This window comes from Balaenoptera ricei, chromosome 4 (genome assembly GCF_028023285.1).
Source record: "Balaenoptera ricei isolate mBalRic1 chromosome 4, mBalRic1.hap2, whole genome shotgun sequence".
NCBI classification, from domain to species: Eukaryota; Metazoa; Chordata; class Mammalia; order Artiodactyla; family Balaenopteridae; genus Balaenoptera; species Balaenoptera ricei.
Genome location: NC_082642.1, coordinates 15090225 through 15113984, shown reverse-complemented (window position 1 = coordinate 15113984; position 23760 = coordinate 15090225). Strand labels below are relative to the sequence as shown.

Sequence of the window (23760 nt, the reverse complement as noted above, 5' to 3'; positions counted from 1 at the left end):
TCTAAAAAAATATTTAATCACCTTTTATTACTGGTGATATTATGAGATCTTACAATTTCACTGGGGGAAAGGTAAATATATATATGTATGTGTGTATATATATGTACATACACACATTTATATATATATGTTCTGAGGTAAGAAGTATAGTACTAGATGACTGGAGATAATAAATTTCTGTAGAGCCCAGGATAGACAAAAAAATTTTAATTGTACTTATACCATTGGAAAGAAGTAGTTAGGTAGATAATTTACTTGGTGTTCATTCATCAGATTCTTACTGTAGACAGGGCACTGTGCTGAGTCCTGGGCTAGGGGTGGGGAGAGTATGATACAGATTTGTACACTTTATAGTTTTTGCCCTTTAAAAGGAGCTTATGTATGGTTGGCAAAAGAAAGTTCATAAAATGCTAAGTATAAGTAAAAGATGGTGCATAAGCATTATAAAATAACCATGATTGGCAGTTCATCAAGGGATGCAGATGATACGGTTAAGCTTAATCCTTTGATGAAGAAAATTGGCTAAAAGCTTAATTTTAAAGGATGAGTGAGATCTAGATATAGAATATTGGAGATGAAGTTAGATTCTTAATGAAACAATTTCTCTATTCCTTAATTTTAAATGTAGACAAAACAACATTGATTACCTCTATTGATGAAATGCAGAAAACTGGGTTTTTAGTCTCAGATTTGCCACTAATCAGCTGTGTAATCTTGGACAGTCAAGACTTTTAGAGTAAGAGAGGATCTTTAAACTTTTCAGCCAGTTGTTTCTCTATCTAGGTTAACCCCTCAGTGCTTTGATATGTTCAACTATAAAATGGGAATAGTTATTTCCTTAATTTCACTGGGTATTAGGAAATGAAATTCTGTCATATAAATTTTCAGTGTCATCATAATTATTTTTCAGATGACTGAACTAGGCTGGCATATTTAAGAAATATATTAAAAAATTTGTATTATACCAAAACGTTTACTTACTATTATTTACAGATCGAAAACTGTAACTATGCAGTGGAACTTGGGAAGAATAAGGCCAAATTCTCCTTGGTTGGCATTGCTGGGCAGGACTTAAATGAAGGGAATTCCACACTTACTCTGGCACTGGTGTGGCAGCTGATGAGAAGGTAAAGGCTGATTTGTTTGTGACATCACTGTCCGTTTCCTTCAACAAGTCACTGAACTAAAACTTTAGCTATTTTTGAAGAATAGCAAACACAGAAGAAACATACAATGTGAAATATATTAATTTTTAAATGATTTGTTGTTGATAATAAATTTTTTATAATTATATTTTGTTTTAAAAGTGGGTCAATCTCTAGAAACACAATTACTTTTATTAATGCCTCTGAAACACTGCTTTGTAAGGAGTTGTTTTAATTTTTTAAAATACCATATAGTAGTTTTTGTTTCTGATTACTAAGCTCTGTACTAGAGCTTACCAGACTAAAATTAGAAATATTTATTAGAACTGAAATATTTCTTAAATATTCATCTAAATATTGATATAAATGATGTGAGAGCAAATTTACCCCTTTCAGTCTTAAATATGTATCTCTTCTGTTACAGGTACACGTTGAATGTGTTATCGGATCTTGGAGAGGGTGAAAAAGTAAATGATGCAATTATCATTGAATGGGTCAATCAGACTCTTAAAAGTGCAAACAAAAATACTTTTATTTCCAGCTTCAAGGTAATCAAAAGCTATTTAAAAATTTGGGGGGGGGGGGGAGAAACTAAGTTTAAGAAGGAATTTGCATTGGGAATTACATTGGTTTAGGTTTAGAATTACATCAATGTTGTATCTCAGAAACACACAATTGATGAGCTTAGGCATACTAATTATTTGGCATGTGTAAACCAGAAATATTCAGTTTGAATTCTTATATTTTTGACTGGTTAGCCTATTGAGTATAAATGCAGGTTAATATTATCGGACTTCAGTCATCTAATCTTAAAAAAGAAATTGAGCCAAAAATCCAATTGTCAAATGGAAAAAGAAAGATAAAAAGACATTGCTTATATAGGACCTATAATGTTTTGTGCTCCCTAGCAGCAGTCTCAGAATTGTATTGACATCATTTCCAAGGCATAACAGAGCCAGCCAAAGCGATTCAAGTGGGAATTGAGAAAACTGGTAGGAAAAACAAAATCTTGTCACCTGGCTTCATAACGGCACTTAACACTCACTTCCGAGCATTTGTGGATGATTCATAAAGCACTCAAAATGTAGTCTGCACATACATACCAGCTAATTCTCATGCATTTCCATTGTGTTTTGCTTTTGCATGCAAGCTGATATTAGCTACAAATAAGCATGTCTGCTTGTACACATTCGTTCAGTGAACCTTGTGTTTGTGATTTTATTATATGTGAAAAATGAGCCATCAATTTGTATTTTGTTAGTGAAATAAGAGTGCAAATAGATGAAACCCTAAGCTCTCCCAAGAGTTATCTAACCATCTTTATTTTCTTCTTTGCCTTTGCTATATATGTTTGACAACATGGTAGAGCAGAAGAAATGTCAGAAATTGATAAATTCAATCTTCTGTTCTTTACCAAAAACTGAGCCCCAAAGCGGACAGCTGGATGTTGACAGAGATGTTGCCTGAGTCCTAGTTCAACTGTTTCTTTCTTTTCCATCTTGGAAGGAACTAATGACATTGAGTTTTTGTTGTTGCTTACTTTTTTTAAAAAAAAGAATTTTTAGTCCGTGATTTGTCTTTATATATTTTAGATATAAAACACAACTTAAAATGTAAAACAGGAAAGGGGACATATAAAACTCTCTAATTGACAGTTACTCTTTAAAATTGTTATACTGAAATTATAGACATTTGTACATTAATTTGTGAAAAATAACAAGCAGGTATATCATTAAAGTAAATACAATGAGAAAATATTTAGAAGCACATTAATAAATATTTATTGAGCTCTAACTATTAAGTAACGTTTTTGGTAAAGAAAAAGATGTAAGAAATTATTTTGGCTCTCACAGTGTTTGCCATTTACTTCAAAGACAAAATTTGTATAACCGAGAAGGTAACAATCCTACAGGGTAAATGTTAAAATCCAAAGAAATAATACAACTAATATTATGGAAAAATCTAACTGATCATTTCCAACTGAATGGTTAGTGGAGACAGTTAGACTTTATTTGAGCATCAGAGATGGAGGCAGGATTTGAATTGGTGAAGAACAAGAGGGTAATAATAAGCTAGAAGGGGGTCCACCTTGAATAAAGGCAAGTCTGAGAAGGTTAGGAGAAATAGTCTGGCTAGACAGGATTGTTTCTAAGGGATATAGTGCAAGGTATAGGCTGGGCCAAGACTGTGGAGGAATCTGGCCTTAAAAAGGACACTGATAAGGGGAGTAACATAAGCACAGTACTTTAGGAATACTGTTCTGAAGGTAGGGAGCAGGATGGGTTGGAGCAAGAGTGGTGTAAGTGCAAGGAAAGTGCTGAGGCAGAACTCAAGGTGTGAGGTGATAAGGATCCTGGGTAGGGGTGGCAGATGGGCACTGGGAACTTTAAGAATGGATAGTTATTTGCAAAAGAACAGGTAGGGTTTGGCTTCTTGACTTAGGGAAGCACAGGAAAGAGAGAGGAGTTAAAACTGGATGTTTGGGGCCTGGGTAACTGGAAAACTGATAACAAAAATGGGGATGTCTGAGGTGCAGCTGCTTTCTAAAAAAGGCAATGAATTCAGTTTTAAGCTTATTGAATTTGAGGTAATTTTCAGGAAATGAAGAGTTGGATGAAAAGAGATATTAAAACTAGGATTACAAGCTTGGTGATCAGTTGAATAGAAGAGAGAGTTGAAAAATGGGAGTACACAACCCATTTAAGGGAGAGAGCTCACAGAGAAAAGCAGACTTGAGACTATGGTTTTACTAGAACTGAGGTGGTAGAAACATATTGCACAAGTGCTTGGCATTTATATATGCTTGATAATAAAACCTTTAAACAGAATATAAATAAGAAATATAGCAGTGCATGCTAAAAAATAGTCGGGCTGGGGAGGTTTTTTCCAACTCAGTGTGTTATATTTGAAAGCTATGATAAATGGTACTAGTAAGAACCTATTAATCATCATCAAGGCAGTGCTGTACCCAGAAATTTTAGAAAAGACAAATTTACCCGTTTTAGTTGCAAAGTAATTTTTCCTCACCAAGAAGATGAGGAGGTGGTATATCAGCTAATGACAATAATCATAATTACCATTTATTGAGTCCTATGTGTCATTATGCTAAGCATTTCACACATTGTTGTTTCTTTTAATTCTCTCAACTCTATAAGCAAAAAGGTGAGCATTAGAAAAGTTAAATACCTTGTCCACTGTCATCAACTATTAAGCAGAAAGCTGGATTTCATATCCAGATCTAACTGCAGGCTGAAAGCCAAGCTATGGAGTTGTATGGCCCCGGGTTTGACACAGGCTTAGCCACTTCTTAGCTATGTGACATACTGCTCATTCATTCCATAAATATTCAAAGCTTACTCCGTGTCAGGTACTTTGCTAGGTGCTGTGACTACAAAATGCTCTCAAAGAGCTCACTGTTTAGGAAAGGAGGCAAATAAGAAGACAGGAATCACAGTATGGGGTGTTAGCAGTGCTACAGAAATCAGCTAAGGAGAATAGGGAGCATGTGAGGAGGGCATGTGTTTTCCAGAAGTCTTAGCAGTTTATACTAACAGCTGGGTTACATCTCTTATAAATTTATTTATTTATTTATTTATTTTTGGCTGTGTTGGGTCCTCGTCTCTGCGCGAGGGCTCTCTCCAGCTGCGGCGAACGGGGGCCACTCTTCACCGCGGTGCACGGGCCCCCCACCACCGCGGCCCCTCCCGCTGCGGAGCACAAGCTCCAGACGCGCAGGCCCAGCAGCTGTGGCCCACGGGCCCAGTCGCTCCGCGGCACGCGGGATCCTCCCAGACCAGGGCTCGAACCCGTGTCCCCTGCACTGGCAGGCAGACTCTCAACCACTGCGCCACCAGGGAAGCCCTGGGTTACATCTCTTGATGAATAAAACTGATTTTATCTCTGGCTCACATTTAGTATCTATGTAACCTTGGGCAAATTATTAATTTCTCTATACCTGAGTTACCCCATATTTAAAATGGAGGTATTAATAGTATCTATCTTCTGGGTCTGTTGTCAAGCTAAATAAGTTAACACATGTAAATAGCTCAGTCATACCTGGCACACATTAAGGGCTCAATAAATGGAGCTTACTACACTACACTACTGGTACTGCCAATATATAAAGGGCATCGTGGAGAGGTTCCTGTTGTGATTTTTTTAGGGAATTTTGGCGGCCACAACACTGTTTTTCCACTTTTATTTTCAAAAGTGACAGGAGGAACAATGGAATGTAATGTCCTACTAGTTATGTATATCAAATTAAGAGAAGAGATGGTACAACTCACTAACTTGAAAATCAAGGGCTTCCCTGGGGACTCGGTGGTTAAGAATCCGCCTGCCAATGCAGGAGACACAGGTTCGAGCCCTGGCCCAGGAAGATCCCACATGCAGTGGGGCAACTAAGCCCGTGCGCCACAACTACTGAGCCCGCATGCCACAACTACTGAAACCTGTGTGCCTAGAGCCCATGCTTCGCAACAAGAGAAGCCACAGCAATAAGCCTGCGCACAACGAAGAGTAGCCCCTGCTCGCCGCAACTAGAGAAAAGCCCACGTGCATCAACGAAGACGCAGTGCAGCCAAAAATAAATAAAATAAATAAATAAATATATTTTTAAAAAAAAAGAAAATCAAGCCAAACTCTAGACTAGTTATCTTTAATATTCTAGAAATTCTTTTTGCTTAAGTAATTTCTATATGATTAACTTAAGGAAAGTGAAAGAAAAATTATGAAAATGTATTTATATACTAAACCAAGGGTTTTACAATAACCCCTGCCCTTTTTGCAGTAAAATGTCTTTCACTGATAATATGCAAATCAGGGGAGCTGGAAGATAGGCCTGTTTTTTTGGAAATTGGAAGATAAGGAATCCAATATCTTTAGAAACTTAAATTTTTCATTCAACTCAGTAAAAGTTTTTCTCAAGGTGAATCATAAGGAAATAGGTGGAAAAATCCTTGTTTCCTAAACCTAAGTTAAGAAATATTTAAAATACCACAAAAGGGTATAAACTTTCAGCTATAAGATGAATAAGGTCTGAGAATCTAATATATAACATGGTGGCTATAGTTAACACTCTTTTGTATAACTGAGATTTGCTAAGAGAGTAGAACTTAAATGTTTTCACACACACACACACCACACAAAATACATACATAAGTGAGGGTGATGGATGTATTAATTAATTAGATGGGAGGGATCTTATCAAATCATCAAGATGTACACGTTAAGTATCTTACAATTTTATTTGTCAATTTTAACTCAATAAAGCTGAATAAAAAACAAAACAATTTTCCCCAAACTTAAAAAAACCCTCATAAATATGTAAACAAGTAATCAAAATATAGCACAATTAAGCCACTTGTCTGATTGTGAATCATCATAGAAATATTATATGAAAAGCACATAGAAATTTTTAATTTATTATAGAATGACATGCATGTTAAGCTTTAATTTTAGAGAGTATAACAGTGTACATTAGAGTCTTCTAGAAAGCTTATTAAAAATGTAGATTCCTAGCCCCATCCACAAATAATCTGACATTACTTTGAGTGCAAGGATTAATTTGTGCTTTTACTAAGCACCTCAGGTGATTTTCATGTAGGCGGTCTGCAGGCTACACATTGAGAATGTATGTGTGAGAGTTTTTCAGAAATAGAAAAGATGCCCCAAAACCAGATCTGGATTACCAGCATCATATAGACTTAAGGACCCTTATTATTTTTATCCCTCTATTTCTACTTCACCCCCCAAAATCTGTTTCATAAAATGAACATTCCTGAAAATGAAGAATATAAATTTTTCTAAAATTAATAAATGTAGTAGATCATGGCCCCAAAAAGAACTTTGTACTCTTCACATGGCTTCAAATTGTTTTATCAAACATTTATTAAGAACCGCATTTGGGGGGCTTCCCTGGTGGCACGGTGGTTAAGAATCTGCCTGCCAATGCAGGGGCCACGGGTTAGAGCCCCGGTCCGGGAAGATCCCACATGCCGCGGAGCAACTAAGCCCGTGTGCCACAACTACTGAGCCTGCATTCTAGAGCCCGTGAGCCACAACTACTGAAGCCTATGCGCCTAGAGCCCGTGCTCTGCAACAAGAGAAGCCACTACAATGAGAAGCCAGCGCACCACAACTAGAGAAAGCCCGCGCGCAGCGAAGACCCAATGCAGCCAAAAATAAGTAAATAAATTAAAAAAAAAAAAAAAAAAAGAACCACTTTTGGCCAGGAACTGTACTAGATGTCTTCATTTATCTTAGTATTCCCAAGAATCCTGTGACAGTTCCATTGTAGTGATTAGGAATGGGTGCCTTTGGCTTCAAGTAACAGAAACTCAAAGTGATTTAAACCAAGAGTAAAGGCACAGAACAATAGCAAAGATCCAGAGGCAGGGTAGACATTGGGACTGGTTGAGCCAGTAATTGAGGAATGTCAATCAGCTTTTGTCCATCTCTGCTTTGCCGTCTAAAGTGGTTTCCTCTAAAGTTGGTTTTCCTCTTGCTCATTGGATAGCTGCTGGTTGTGCCAGAGGTTTCATCCTCTCATTCACATTCAGGAGGGGGTGTTGCTAGCTTTCCATAGCTCTTCCTGGATAGTAAGGGCCTCACATTAAATTAAATTAAATTAAGTTAAATTAAATTAGTGATTGCCAAATCACTGTGGCAATCAGATGGGATTCCTCCCTTTGGCTTTTTTAGACTATTTTTTCCAACCTTTTTTCATTATTGTTTGCCTAATGAGTCTTTTAGACATTTTCTTCCTAAATTCCCCTCCCCCCATGAAATGTTAATGCCATAGATATTAGTATATCTGTTATTCACTGTATTGCTCTATACGTAAAAAGAATAAGTTTATCACCTTACCCGCAGAATAAACGGTCTACACTAATTCAGGGTCGCTCTTGGAGCTGTGGATGGGGTTAATTTTCCTTGAAGCACACGTCCATATATGGATACAGAGCAAACATGTGGGTTCTGGTAGGATGGAGAAAGTAGTAAGGAGTGGATTCTGGGTAGGCAAGCGACAGTTGCTACTATTCATGCTGAGAGACAAAACAAATAATTTGTTCAAGTGCTGGTAAGTTGTACAATCAATTCAGACCAGGATTTCTGACTTCAGTAGCAGTGTTCTATCCACTAGAATTTCGTTGTCCATTTTTAGTTGCCTTGGAGGAAACTTCAAAAGTGGAGAGAATCTTGGGCGTTAGAGTCAGACAGTCGTGGGTTCAAATACTGGTTCTGTACGTACTGGTTGTGTGAACAGGTCTTTTGAGCTTTCTGACCTTCATGTTCTTCATTTTAAAATGAGAGATTATAATTTCTTTATTACTAGGCTGTTAGGATTAAACAAACTGAACATGTAAAGCAACAAGAATAATGCCTTTCTAAATATTAGTTCCTTTCCACTATTATTTTAATTTTTCTTTCTGAAAAATATTAAGTGAAGGCTTAGGAGTCCATGGTGTAAGAAGAAGAATGTTACTAGAATTTGCAAAACTATTCACTTAAAATTCATCTCCTATTCCCTTTCAAAAGTTGTTTATTTTTTACAGAATGGATACTGTAGTTAGCATACTTTAGGAATTGTCACATCCACAAACCTTATTCCAGGTATGATGACAATTCTCTATACTGTAAGCTCTGTAAGGATGAAAGGAAAAGCATATTTTAAATGGTTTGTGATTTGTGTTGTTTGCAGAATAGCTGAATGTTAAGTATAATGAAAATTTATAAATTGCTTTTAGTTATATGGTTATGATCTTCTGGTCTGACATTTACAAAAGATGTTTATGAATGTTCATCTATTCTTTCTTTTCTAGGACAAATCTATTAGCACTAGTTTACCTGTCTTGGATTTAATAGATGCCATTGCACCAAATGCAGTTCGTCAAGAAATGATCAAGAGAGAAGACCTTTCTGATGAGGACAAGCTGAACAATGCTAAGTAAGCCTTTATGGTTTATATTAGAACATAGTGGCTCTTTTGTTCTTAATCCTTGCAGGTGAGGCTATTATGTCCTTAAAATTCACAGTTTTAAGTACAATTTATGTGAGGAATATGATTTAAAGACTCACAAACTTAACTTTCTTGTAAAGTTAACCTTGTCAAAATGTTTCATTCTTTTGTTAACATATATTAAGTGAAAACAAATAGCAAGATATTTTTCTTGTCTTTTCAAGATACGCCATTTCAGTTGCTCGAAAGATCGGTGCCCGGATATATGCCTTACCTGATGACCTCGTGGAAGTGAAACCCAAGATGGTTATGACAGTGTTTGCATGCTTAATGGGAAAAGGACTGAACAAAATAAAATAATGAAACATTTATTATGATTTTCTGCCACATTAAACACATTGAATGCCTCACAGTTTACAGAATTCTGAAATGTAGTGGGTATTAAAACCAGAGATTATTTGTATGCTCAACACAGTTGTATGAATCATTAATGAATTTAATATCCTGTTCATACTAGCTAGGATTTGTTGACAATTAATTTACCAGTCGATACTAATAAGAGTGTGTTCATTTTCAAGATGATATTTATGATTAAATTATTGTTTCCTGAAAGTCTCATTAAAACAAGACTAATTCATTCTTTTTCATGGTTCAAAAATGATCAATGCAAAACTTTTTCTGCAGGTCCTGCTGTGAAATGTGTTTTGATTTTGTGTGTGTGTTGATTTTGATCATAAATGTATTCAAAGTCATAATCCAGTTTAATCCTTTTATTTTTTTCCTCCAACTATGTGAAGTGGTCCAAAACTTTAACTTTTCTGTAAATTTCTATACTGTCTAAAATTTTTAAGTGACAAGTATTGTTCATTAACATTAAACTTTTTTATATATAAGGACTAACTCATGAATAAACTTCAAAGTACATTCTCTTGTATAAGTAGCAGGAGCTTTTTACTTAAAACTTAATTTTAACTGCATCGATACTTTACATGTACTGGTTTGGTAATACAGCTTTAACTATGACATGCAGCATATATATGTTGGTAAGATGTTATTAGAGAAATATGTGTGTACATATACATATTTTGCACCTGAATTACCCAGGTTTTCTTAAATGGTATGTATACAGTCAACTCTCCATATCTGATGCATGCATATCCAATGGTTCCACATCCACAGATTCAACCAACCGGCGACCAAAGATATTTGAAAAAAAGAATTCCAGAAAGTTCCAAAATGCAAAACTTAAATTTGCCAAGTGCCAGCAACTATTTCCATAGCATTTACATTGTATTTACAACTATTTACATAGTATATTAGGTATAAGTTATCTAGAGATGATTTAAAGTACACGCAAGGATGTGTGTAGGTTATATGCAAATACTAAGCTGTTTTATATAAAGGATTTGAGCATCTGCGGATTTTGGTATCCTTGGGGGGGTCCTGGAACCAGTCCTCTGGATACTGAAGGATGACTGTATTGGTCAGTTAACCAACATTAAGTAATTATTGTGCTCCCACTAGGTGCGTAACACTTTTCAGTTTGTAGCTATCTGGTACATGAAGATTTCTTTTAGAAATATTCATTTTGGATGTGCATATAGTTACTTTTCAACTGACTTCAAACACTGGCTACAGCTCTCAAAACATGTTGATACCATATTATTAGCTTCATATTACACGTGCTAATTTTTGATATTCTAGCCCTAAATAATTTAGAGTATGCCCACTGAATATCTTTAGTAGAAAGTAACACAAAGCTAATATTCAACATATTTTCACATTTTTCCCAGTTTCCTTCAAATTGGCAATGTTTGGTTAATGCTTACGTTACTTGGCAGTAGCTATGCTTCAGACCTATTTTTGTCTGAATTTTTTAGCAGTAGACCGATTCTGCTAACAATTGAGTTCAGAAGTTTACTTCCTTCATCTTCCACTGTTAGTGCCAGTGACCAGTACTGCTGTGCAACAAAAAATGCTGTCACTTTATCTCACCGGGAATGAGTAGTCTAAACCCCCCTTCTACCATGGATTAAAACATACGTGATGGTAAGAGTACAACTACTCATGTGTTTAGAATAGAATTTTTTAAATGAAATCATCAACAGGTGGAACTTTGAAATATATTCTACAAAAGAGATTTCCTTTATCATTTGACGATTGTTTTCTTACATGAAGATTAAAATATGTTCTTGCTCTTTTGTGAGATTATTTAAATCGTTTCCTCTTGATTTTTTTCACCATTATATTCACTAAGTTATCTGATTTACATGAACTTTGGCACTTTAGAGTGTTCTTTTTCTCACAAAATATATTTAATAAAAATTCTGTGTATGTACAAATGTGTCAGTATTTCATTTAAAGAAAAATATATAACCTGGAAAATTAATATATCATAAACTTACTTTCCAGAAAAGAAAAGAGAACAATTCCTACACTAATGAGTAAAGCAACAACAAAAACTTTATTGTTTTGGGAGGAGTGAAGATGGTTCTATGATTCTTTTTTTTTTTTTTTTTTAAATATTTTCTGTACCTCTTAGGGTTGTGATTTTTTTTTTTTTTAATTATTTTTATTTATGGCTGTGTTGGGTCTTTGTTTCTGTGTGAGGGCTTTCTCTAGTTGTGGCAAGTGGGGGCCACTCTTCATCGCGGTGCACAGGCCTCTCACTATTGCGGCCTCTCTTGTTGCGGAGCACAGGCTCCAGATGCGCAGGCTCAGTAATTGTGGCTCACGGGCCCAGCTGCTCCGCAGCATGTGGGATCTTCCCAGACCAGGGCTCGAACCCGCGTCCCCTGCATTGGCAGGCAGATTCTCAACCACTGCACCACCAGGGAAGCCCTATGATTCTTTAACAGGAAGAATTTTAGGAAAGACCAAGTACATGATTACTACAAATTTAATTTGTGATGAAATAATTTGAGTTAATCAACATAAATTTGTCTATTATGATCCAGGTATGATACTAGACACTGGGGATTCAGCTGTGAAAAATACAAAGTTTTCTGGCCTCGTGAATCTTATTTCCTAGTGGAGAAAGAGAGACAGTAAACAAATAGGATTTGTAGATGGTGATAAATGCACTAAGAGAAATAAAACAGGGAAATGTGATAGAGACTTAGGAACTGGGGTGAAGATGCTTTTAGTTTGGGTGGGTCAGGGAAGGTCTCTCTAAGGTTGTGATAGGCTGAGGTATGCATGGTAGGAGGAGAAGCCAGATGAAAACTTCAGTAGAAGGAACAAGTGCAAAGGCTGTGAGGCAGGAAGAGTCTTGCAGGCATTTTAAGAAAAGAAATAGGCAAATGTGGCCTAAAAGTAGCGAGGGAGAGGTAGAGAGTTTGGAGATGAAGACAGGGTCTATTACTTATAGGTCTAGATCTGAATCTGGATTTTCTGTTCACCATCACAACTGGAGTTGTGATGGCTCTTCAGTATATGAGGTTCGGTGAGTTGCTTTAAGTAACGTGCTGCTTCTGAATCTTGCATGCTTCTGAATCTTGCATGTTCATCATAGCTCTATCATCGGTTTCCATATCACAGATGAAAAATAAATCATATAGAGGATCTTAAAATACCCCAACTTACACTGGATGAAAAAGGATCCGAGAAACAGAGAATATTCTGCATCTGAGATGATTCAAAAAGACTTCTGAAGATATAGTTGCAACACTAGCTTACTTTGAATGAGGAAAAACCCTCTAATACTTTGGAATGCCTCCTAGGATTATCTCCTAAAGTAAATTGGAATTCGCCTGAATCTAAGAAATCAGTCCAGCCCCGGTGGGAGCCTTATGGAAAAGGAATCACCTAAACACAGAAGGTTGAAAAAACTTCAGATTAAAATGGTTTCTATAGTTCTGAGCCATCTGAATTTTTACCCTTAAACACTCTGGAACTTTTGGATGGGTCCGGGTTAGAGTTGTTCTGCTACTGAGAAAAAAATTTTACTGGACTACAAAGAGTGTGTAAGCACACTCAGATAAACCCAAATATGTACCACTCCGTTCACTGGCCACAGATTTACAACGAGCAATTTTGACATTCCACTAAATACACAAACTTAGAACTATATTAAACATTAGAGAATGGGGCAGATTTATGATCTACTAGAGATAAAGAAAAAGCTAAAATGATTTAATAGATAACTGTTTTGAAGTAAACACATAAAAATGTTTGGAAAGGTGGGCAATCTTGTCTACCTAAGGCCTCTTAGAGAAGATCGAAAGAGCACTGTGAATGATGATAAAGATATATTTAGGAAATTTGGGAGTTAGAGTTGGCCGGGACAGTGATGGAACAAATCAACCTGAACAGAATAGGAAGTATTTCTCTCAAATACATGTACTCAAGTAAATTTATGTATTGCCTTAAAAACCTAAGCACTATGGGCGCAATTTAGATTTTTGCACAGTTGGCTGTGGAAAGCAATAATTATTCGAGATACAATTTCCAGTCCCCTTCCCTCAGCTTTTAAAGGTGCAAGAATCTGCTTTAAATACAAGCTTAATTAAAAAAAAAAAATATTCAAGGAAGTAGCACTTACTGCACTTCGGTTAGCTTTTGCTTAAATAACGCTCATCTTCTAAAATCTGAGTTATAAACGTGAAGATGAACAAGAAACCACGGTAAGGACTATGACGTAGAGTAGATCCTAAAGATGTGCTTATCCAATGGGTACATGCGAATAAATGTATGATACTAGAAATGTTATGCCAATTTTATAACACAAAGGAGTTTTGTGTTTTTTTTTAATACGGTTTTAGAAACAAGGGTAGCTAGCCCAACATAATTACACACAGACGAACACAAGTCTGGTGGCGTGGCGAGGGCCCTGTCCTTTCTGCTTTAGGCAGAGGACAAAGGAATATGCAATAATTCAACAATTCCACGGGGGGGTTTCGACTAAACGTTAAGTCATCAGAGGCTCAGTGAACCACCCCGCTGCATGTTTAACTTGCGCGCAGCCCGAGACGGCGGGGAAATTACCTCAAACCTGCAACCTGGTTGTGCAGAGAGTACACCCGGCCATTCGCCTTTTCCTCCGAGGCTGGAAGCCGACCAGGGGGCGGTGCGCTCGCGGACCCCGCCTCCGCCCCAGGTCCCGCCCACCACCGAGCCCGCCCCGTGGTCGTCGCTCTCACCGAGCGGAAGATGACGTGAGGGGAGCTGCGAACATCTCTGGGCGCAGCTCGGTCGGCGGTTTCACAGCCCTGGAGCCCGGCTGGTGCAGAATCGCCTCTTGGAGCTCCTGTCCCACCGATTTTCGTCCTCCTCTCTGGCCGGGCCGCCCCCCGCGCGGCCCCTGCGGCTCCTGGCACGGCCCCGCGCTCGGCTGCCGCCCTGGCGCGGGCCACTCTGCCGTCCCCGGACGGGCGCGGACCTGCTCGGCCTGGGCGCCGGCGGCTGGGGAGGGGGCGCTGGCCCCGGGGCCGCGCATGCGCCGCCACCAATTTGGGGCTGTCGGTGGAGGGCGAGTGCTGGCTCCGTGGGGAGGCGACGCCCTTCAGGGCCAACGGGCCGCGCGCCGAGGCGGCCGTGGGAACGACTCATCCCTTTTCCAGCCGGGGGTCGGGGCTGGGGTCGGGGTCGGGGCTGGTGGGGGCCCCGCCCCCGTCTCCTGGCCTGCCCCCTTCATGGGCCGCGATGATGGCGGCCCTGTACCCGAGCACGGACCTTTCGGGCGCTTCCTCCTCCTCCCTGCCTTCCTCCCCATCCTCCTCTTCGTCGCCGAACGAGGTGATGGCGCTGAAGGATGTGCGGGAGGTGAAGGAGGAGAACACCCTGAATGAGAAGCTTTTCTTGCTGGCGTGCGACAAGGGTGAGAGCTAGGCCCCTTTCTCTGCTTCTGGATGCCCGTGTCCTTCACACCCCTCATACCCAGCCTCAACTCGGGGCACTCCCTCTTCCTCGTGCGCCGAGCGTCTGTTCGCGCCGCGCCCGCTGCACCTCTCGGGCTGTCCGGCACCGCCTCTGCCTTGTGAGTGCAGAGCTGTCGGGCGGGAGCAGCCGCGGGTGGCGCCCTCCGAGCGCCGCACCTGGGGAGGCGGCCCAGCCCGGTGGTCTCCTTTCGTGCGGTCAGGTGTTCAGGGAGCGTCGTGGGGGCCGGGACCCTAGGGTTTCAGCCTCACCTGCGCTACTGACCACTTGCATGACCTGGTCTCCCGCTTGGGGCTTTAGTTCTTTCTTTCTGGAAGCCCAGAGGTTTTGTCTAGTTTTGGACCTTTCAGTCCGAAAAAATCCCATGTCCTTGCTTAAGGTTTCTCCTGCTTATGGGCTCTCAGCTGGTTTTTTGTTTTCTTTTTTCTTTAAAACCTTACTTGTATTATTTAACTCCAGCCACCCGGTGCCTTGGTGTTCAGTGACTGTCGAATGGCATTAGGTATGTCAATATCCTAGGTGGACATAAAGACAGCACTTTATGGAGAAATTCTGCCTAAGTTCCAGAGTTTCTCCAAATTTATGGAACAACTTTGTTCATGCTTTTTATTAGAGAGGAAGGTTTATTGCTCCTCATCCTTCTTTGGGAAATAAAGGTAGTGCAAAATAATTACAGGGCAAAAATGTGGAATATATTTAATGCGTTTTCGTTTTTTAAAAAAATCTGGAAATCGATCACTTTTATGGCCATAACAAAGTCTCCTCACTTAAGCATGCTTTCTATTGATGAATATAATAAAAAGAATGGGAAATTGATTGCCCTAAGACTGCTTTTATTTCCTACGTGTAAAAAAGTGCTGTAAATTTTCTCTTTCTAAATTTATTCAGCTTGCCTTCCAGTGGCCATGCTTGCTTAGGAAAAATGTTTAGGATCATGCAAACTTCCAAAACATAAACCCAAAGGGCAACTTACACTGTGAAAAGATTAACTACAGAGTATTTTTTTTGTTTGTCTGTATGTGTTTTTTTAAAAAATAAATGACAGCCTCCTTAACCTCCTTTACTGCTTTGAGATAGGATTTTATTTATACAACTTTTTGAAAACACATTGATGTATAAACAAAGTCCACCCCTGTCCATCATGAGTCTTTTTATGATCTTATGTAATAGTATTAAATTATATTATGAAAGCATTTGTGAAAGTCCACCATGGACAGGTTCATACAGTCTTGGAAATGTGAAGAAACATAGAATATATGTCTATAACCTCATAAATATCAGTCTGTGGATTATGTAAAATTATTTAGTATTTCTGGAGTGGATAGTCTGAGTTCTCTTCCTTCAAAAATTCTCTAGAGAGGGGAAGGGAACAGGTTGTGTTGTACTAGAATTAGTAAGTGTCTGCTACATCTACCCCAGCTTACTGAGCTATGGTTATTTTAAAACAAACAGAAATTAGGTCAAGAAAGGCAATTTAATATTCCTGTCAAACTGAGGACAGAGGAATGTCATAATGGAACATAGCTCGAATAAGTACTTGTATGGTGTGTATATTTAGGATTATTGCATGACATATCTCAAAAGAGTTTGAATGTATGACAGTTCTGTGGCCTGTCCAGTAGTGCCAGTTGAAATAGCCTTGATGTTCTTTCTTCGTCAGTTTCCCTTTTATAATATCATTAAGATCCTTGGAGAGATTTGGCTTTTGTGGGTAGGGTGGAAAGTAAATATGCATGCTTTTTCTCCCCCATATAAATTAAAACTTTTTTTAACAAGTGAGATTAAATAGGTATTTTCTGTTTCAGGTATGTTGAAATGAATTCTTAGGTTAGATTTGGAAAAATGGCTTATTTCTTACATGTACTTATGGTATACATTTATGCTGAAAAAATATATTTGAGTTATAGCAGTTTTTTTTTGTTTACTTGTTTATATTCACTAATATTGTTAAACTTTTTTTAGCGTTACCCAAACCAGATCTAAAAGTGAAAAGTTTCCTGAAGTAACTATAGTTTCCACTATTACTTTGGAGCTTTCATCAAGCCAAATGGCAGACATTGACTGAGACAGCTTTTGGGGTAGAGTGCATATGCTTTTCATAGATGATTTCATTTAATCCTCACAACCCCATGAGCCAGATGTTGTTATCCCCATTTTATGAATGAGGAAAATGAGGCTTAGCAAAATTTTAGAATTACTTTGCCCAAGGTTACATTAGTTAGTAGTAGAACTAGGATCTATTTTGAGCCTGTGCTCTTAACCACTAAGTTTTGATCTAGTTGTAGTTGAATGAATGAAAATCACTTGTGTTAGAAAAGACACATCCATATTTGGATTTACTAATTGGAAGTTAAACTTGCTCTCTGTGAATGTTTTATTAACTGTGGTTTCCATGGATTATATATTTATCCAATAAAAGTAAAAAGCTTTAATAGCACAAGAGCAGATCCACTCTAGAACATCTATGTTTCTCATCCTTTTTTCATTTATCAAGTTTACACTACATGTGTAAAATGTCCGTAATGTATTCCACTTAAGGAGAATTCCTAAAGCAAAAATTGTGGAGATGGGGTTTTGTGTTTGTTAGTGGATGGGTGACGCTTTGAAAGGTGTATACAGATTAAGGAGTAAAGAAAAAAAGGTAGGAAAGAAAATGATTTTATAGTTTGATTTTATAGTGTGTACAGCTAGCTTTTATGTAAATTATTAGTCCAATAGATCTAGGCAAGCGCAGATCCAGGTAGTGGCCACTTAATAGTGGCTATTGTTGATCTTGAAAGTGGGTCAGAATCATCTCAAAGGTAACATCAGTTCTTTTTCGTAAAATTTAGAAGAAAAAGTGAATTGAGGGCTCCTATGCTAGTTATATAAAGCTAAGTCTGGCCCCCCACCCAACATAAAATTCTCAGAAAGTACACATATTCTTTTTAGACGTAGAATGCTGCAATTCAGAGGTAAAGGTTAATTGAAACCAGAGTGTTGTTTTATGGAATATTAAGCAGTGATTCTTACCACCCAAGTCTTTTTCCTTTCACACTGAGAATTAGTATGGTAATGAGCCACTTTTATTTGTGGGAGACAGGGGTCTAACTTCAGACCTGCTGGCTGGAGAAAGAATTAATACCTTTATTTAGGGAGCACCCAAGCTAAATATAGTTGTAAATTCACCTCTTTGAAAGTAACTGTTGAGTAGATGGTAGCTTTAGTATTAAACCCTTTAATTTGCTGATGATCAGTAATCAGTTCTTGTGTAGAAAAAGAAAATGATGAAAGGATTCAGTCTGGATTCAGTCCCTGCCAACTTTTCATGAAGAGCATTTTCAGGAAATTCGATTTGCAATAAATAAGTCAGGAGGCCCTTCTTGCAATTTCAGCATGGAGTCAGGGATGGAGAGAGCTGAATTTCACCTTTATTCTTGGGCTCAGTCTAATAATCTAGATCTTGTGTCACCTTTGTGGTATTGATTTGCTGCATTGTATGGAGGGTGCTTTGATGCCTGAATTCTGCTTAGACTTTGCATACCTTTGGCTTAGCATGCTTTTGAAATGGGTAACATTTCTGGGAGAAGTAATATTAAGCTGTTGGTTTAATAGCACTTAATATATTTAATGGGACTTTTAAAAAAAGCTATTTGAAAAGAGATTTTGAAGTGTTTGGGGTTGGAGAGGATGGCGGTGGGAAGAAAAAGTGCAGAGTACTGGATACTGCCAAGAAGTTTTATGTCGACAAGGGACACCTAATGTTAAGAGGTATGTGCTGTGAGGGAAGAAAACTTTGCAGAAAGGAGAGATAAAGAGGGTACTATATACAAAATTCTACAGGCATTTCACAAATTGTCATTGGTATTTAAGCATTTAAGTATTTTGTACAGGAGAGTTTTTCAAATCACCAGTGGTGCCATAGTGTATGGTTCATCTTTATTTTAACAAAAAAGACTCTTAAATCACCAGAATCTTGGTGGATAGTTTTATTATAAGAGGCTAATCATTGAGCAGCTAGCTGCTTCATAGTAGTATAATACTGGCATTTCTTTGTAGTGATTCCAGAAGTGTGCTTCTTTATTTCATTTTTAACTTGCTGTTCTTTTCTATAATTCATCATCTGACTATTTATCAGGTTAATTTTCTTAGGACACTGGAGAAAGGTGCTTTATCAAGAAATAACTGACTACATCCTGTCCTTTAGTAGCTTCTTCTGTACTGGAGATGCTCTCTTGTGCTCTTGTGAGGAGCAGTAAGGGAAATAAAATGTGTTTGTGCCTAATAGATCTGTCTGAAGGGCAGAAACAAATGCTCAGTTTAACTTAAATGGCCTATTTATGATTTGGAAGATGGGATATTCTTAGTATACAGTCAGTCTTTTATCTGGGCAGTTAAAAAAATGTAACCCAAGCCAAACCCCTTTACCTAGTATATTATAAACTTTGGGGAAGGGTGTTAAAAGATTAAATTTTATTGTATGGGTATTGTTGCAACCTAAGAATAATTCCTCTTCTTCCATGCTTCCAGTGTTAGAAATACCTTCCTTATAACTGGCCACCAAGTTTAATGATACTAAGAAGTTTAAGATCTAGGATTAGTAGTTTAATATGCAATGAGTTCAAAAGCTATCACTAAGAGGTAAGTAGTGACTTTTAAGAGCCTAAACAAATTATCAGGACTAAAAGAATTCCAATACCATATCAGTATAGTATGAGATTCAGTGGAATTTCTTTGGATGCCAAAACTTTGTGACCTATAGAGTGGTGATAGCACTGTTATTAATAGCTTCTGTTAATTAAAAAAAAACCCAAAAAACTCCTATGTTTATTTTCTGGTCATATTTGTTGCTCCATCACTAATCCTTTTATATTTTTTGTAGCTTAATTTATATTGATCCATAGTGTACTTTTTCAGTTCTATAAATATGTATAATTTAAGTGTATGTGAGATTAAATTTAAGCAACACAATAAATCCTTTATGAAACTGTATTACTGCATACCTGATATTAACTAAAGTTTTATACAACTTGTAACATCACTGTGAATTAGATCTCAAGTCATATACCAGACTCTAATTACAAAGTAAACATTGCTTCTAATAGATTCAAGAATATGTTAATTTTAATTTATAAACTAATTTACTCTAAAAAAATCAGCATTACCTTCTATAAGTATAATTTTTTCCTGCAGCAATCTGCTCTTTTGCCAGGTGATATTCATTATCACTAATAGTCTTAAGTAACAGACATAAATGGCTAAGAAATTATAGTAATAATTGTCTTTTTCCAAAAATATTCAGAGTACTACGGACAGTTCAGCATACCATGTTTCTGAGTATCTAATTTTGAAGGTTTCATCCACAACAATGTGATTACAAACATGTTGGGGTCTATGATAAATATTGGGTTTTGCACATTTGGTAAAACGACATTCTAAATTGTCTTCACTCTAAAAGTCTTGCATGTGTGTTTTTTTTTTTTCTTTTTAGTATTTGGTTCAAACTAATTTGAAGTTTGCTGTAGAGTTAACATTTTAATCAGTATTGTCACTATTTATATTTCCAGATCCAACAATTGAATTTGATCATGGCTTTGTATTTTTTTACTTCATCATTCTTTTTCCTCTTAATAATAAAATCTTCTGTTTTAAGTGTCTTTAGTAATAGTTCAATAAGAATGTTGCAGTTGCCATAGTCAAAAAGTTTGTTAGAAAAACTTGGTTTGAAAAACTTTACAGATTTTTTGACAGATAAATTCTCCCATACTTCACAACTAACTGAAAATTTGGTTACTATAAAATTAAACTGACCGACATTAATACTCCCATTTCAGTGATGTTGAAATTTACCATCATATGTCAGAAAATAAAATGAGATGCCAATGAAGAAAAGATGATTACCAGTTCTTCACTGATACTATAACATATCTCCACTGTCTTTCTCAAGTTGGCCAGGGTGAATATATCACAGTTGGCCAGGGTGAATTTGTTGCTAAGGATCCATGGGATTGCAACAGTATTTTTTTATACTATTTCATTTTTTTAAATTGTTGGTTAGGACTCACTACATTGATTTCATGACTGCTAATGGGTTTCAACCTACAGTTTGGGAAACATTGGTGTAGAAAAATCATAGTGGGTAAGTGAGAGAGTGGCAACAAGGTAAATGCAGAATGATAGCACGGCCCAGGTCCCATAAGGCTTAGTAAGCCACGAAAAGATTGTGGCATTTAAAGTGTGATTAAAAATCTTGAGGATTGAAAACCTGATATGATTTGAATTTTAAAATGATCACTGTGAATGCTGGGTGGAGAGTGGACTAAAGAGGTGGTGCTAGAGTAGAGGTGGGCAAACTACAGCCCACCGGCCAGATCCACCCACCACCTGTTTTTGGAAGGCCTGTGAGCTAAGAATGACTTTTATATTTTATATTTCAAATGGTTGGGAATAAATCAAAAGAAGAATAATATTTCATAACATGTGAAAATTATATGAAATTGAAACTTGAGTGTCCATAAATATTTATTGGAACACATTGGAGCTCATCGTGTACATTTGGTCTGTGGCCACTTTGGTGCTGCAAGAGCAGAGTTGAGTGTTTGCAACTGGGATGATATGGCCCCAAAAACCTAAATATTTACTATATGGCCCTTTATAGAAAAAGTTTGTTGACCCCTGTACTGGAGTGTAGGCAGCTGTATCAGTAAAGACGTTAATGCAGAGTCCAGGAGAGAGATGATGGTGTCTTGAACTGGGGGTTACAGTGTACATGGGTACAAGTGGATAAGTATGGGAGATACTCTGGAGAGGGGACTGAGAAGTTTTGCTGTTGAATTTGGATACTGGTGGAACTGATCGAAAAGGTTTCTTTTTCCTTCACTGAAAAAAAGACAACCATCTAGCCAAAAAAGTAAATGGATCATGTTGTGTTTCCTTCTATATGTTATATTCTAAAAGATGAAAGATGTATGTAACTATTAAAAGCAACTTCAGTGTAAAATGAAAAGCATTTCTAAATTTGCCTGACCCAAGAAGGCATTTTTACTTGTAATCCTTGCTGTATAACTAGCTTCTTGCTATATATTTTAAATTTACTCACCTCTTCTTACATATACACTCATCCTAAATATTAAGACTGTTCTGAGCTTTCTGAATACAGTACATTGTTTTAAATGGCTTGCAAATATAAACTTTGGTAGAATGCTTAGAAACCAGTCTAGGTTTCCTATAGGTTCTGTGACTATAGTTTATAATTGTTCATCTGCGTGAGTGTGTCAGCCATGACAGGGTGGAAATTTTTATTATTTTTAGGGATGAAAATTACTTATTTGGTTTTGATTTCTAAGGTTTTTTTTCCTTGTATAGCCCCCTAACTGTAATGGGAATAGTGTATGAAACCTTAAAGCTGTAGAATCTGACATTTGCAATACAATTACTTTTTAAACAGCAATCTAAACTTTAAAAATGTGTAGCCATTGTTTTTGACCATTAGCTGTATGTGAAATTGATAAAATTTTATAAGAATTGTATTTATACAGCTCTCTATACTTTTCTGTCTCTAGCAATATGGCTGACTAAATAATCTGAAAACCCTTCTGTTTTAAATCACCTAGAAATGCTAGATAAAATATAATAAACATACATTTAAGTGAACAGCTGAGCTTTCAGGAAAGTAAGGAAAACAGATTCAAACATAAAGAAAAGACTGAAAAACAGAGGAGTGTGTGAGCTGACATTTGACTGCTCCGTGGATGGGAGCAAGAGTTATTGGTCTGGGCATTGTTGGGATTTGAATTTTAATGCCCTTGTGGAAACAGGTTACAAAGCCTTGAGTTTGTACAAAGTGGGGGAATTGGAACAACATCCAAACATGAAACCAGGATCCTTAAAGGGCTACACTTTTAGCAAAGGGGTAGATGAGGAAAAGAACCGGTCCATCAGCACAGGGAGACTACAAAGAACCTTTTAAATAAGACTTCCCTAAGAACTCGTAACTATGCTCCTGCCTCTTGTTGGCTTGGGGTTTAAATTAATATTACCTACTTGATCTGGGAAAACCTAAACTGAGAAATTAGTATAAAAAGGATTCATAGGGTAGCAAAACCTCTTGAGTTATCTGGAAGAAGCAAACACAAAACATCCTTGGTGGGACAAGCTTCCAAACTAGGCTGCCTAGTTTCCCACAGTTAACCTGCATGAAGTTGAGTTTGCAATACCCAATTAAAAAATTCAGAAGACAGTCACCTGTTATCACAATAGACACAACGAATAGGGTTAAATCCCTAAGACCTCCAGATAATTATCATATAGAGACCATAAAATAAGTATGTTTAAAATGACAAAAAGCTTAAAATAAGGAAATTATAAAGTAAATCAAAGATGTGGAAAGGAATCCAATAAAACTTAGAGAAATAAAAAATGTAGTCATTAAAAATAAAATTAATGAATAATCAGCAGAAATAGTTGAAGGAGGAATAAGTGGAAGAGAAACCTGAAGAAGTTATCCAGAATGCAGGAAAAAGAGAAGAAGAAAAATAAATCTTTAGAGACACAGAAGTTAGAATGGGACAATCTAACATAATGTCTAAAGAAGTTCCAATAGGAGAAAAAATAATAGGGGGATGAAGCAATATTTGAAGAGAGAATGGCTGAAAATATTGCATATGAATGAAGGGCATAGTCCTTAGCTTCAGAAAGCCTAATGAGTCTCAAGAAGGATAAATAAAATCTAATCCTCACCCAGACACATCATGAAACCAAAGAAAATAGAGCAAGGGTTTTTATGGGTAGCATTCTCCT

General features: G+C 37.2%; 2 protein-coding genes and 1 long non-coding RNA gene across 6 annotated transcripts in view; 2 read left to right on the top strand and 1 right to left on the bottom strand.

The window, feature by feature from the left end:
* PLS1 (plastin 1) overlaps nucleotides 1-11447 on the top strand; it is a 110277-nt gene extending 98830 nt beyond the window's left edge. Inside the window, exons 13-16 of the mRNA XM_059920170.1 lie at nucleotides 994-1127; nucleotides 1570-1693; nucleotides 8969-9093; nucleotides 9330-11447. Coding sequence (XP_059776153.1) covers nucleotides 994-1127; nucleotides 1570-1693; nucleotides 8969-9093; nucleotides 9330-9465 — 519 coding nt within the window. The 3' untranslated portion in view covers nucleotides 9466-11447. The remainder of the gene's footprint in view (nucleotides 1-993; nucleotides 1128-1569; nucleotides 1694-8968; nucleotides 9094-9329) is intronic.
* LOC132364521 (uncharacterized) overlaps nucleotides 1-14148 on the bottom strand; it is a 31273-nt gene extending 17125 nt beyond the window's left edge. The window contains exon 1 of the long non-coding RNA XR_009502830.1: nucleotides 14092-14148. This is a non-coding gene — a long non-coding RNA (uncharacterized LOC132364521). The remainder of the gene's footprint in view (nucleotides 1-14091) is intronic.
* Nucleotides 14149-14485: 337 nt separating this feature from the next.
* The window catches only part of TRPC1 (transient receptor potential cation channel subfamily C member 1), a 68529-nt gene continuing 59254 nt past the window's right edge, over nucleotides 14486-23760 (top strand). For 2 of the 4 annotated variants that reach the window (XM_059920166.1, XM_059920164.1), the window contains exon 1: nucleotides 14486-14923. In XM_059920166.1, the coding sequence (XP_059776149.1) occupies nucleotides 14749-14923 (175 nt within the window). In that variant the 5' untranslated portion in view covers nucleotides 14486-14748. The remainder of the gene's footprint in view (nucleotides 14924-23760) is intronic. The other 2 variants (XM_059920165.1, XM_059920163.1) reach the window with 1 other exon arrangement.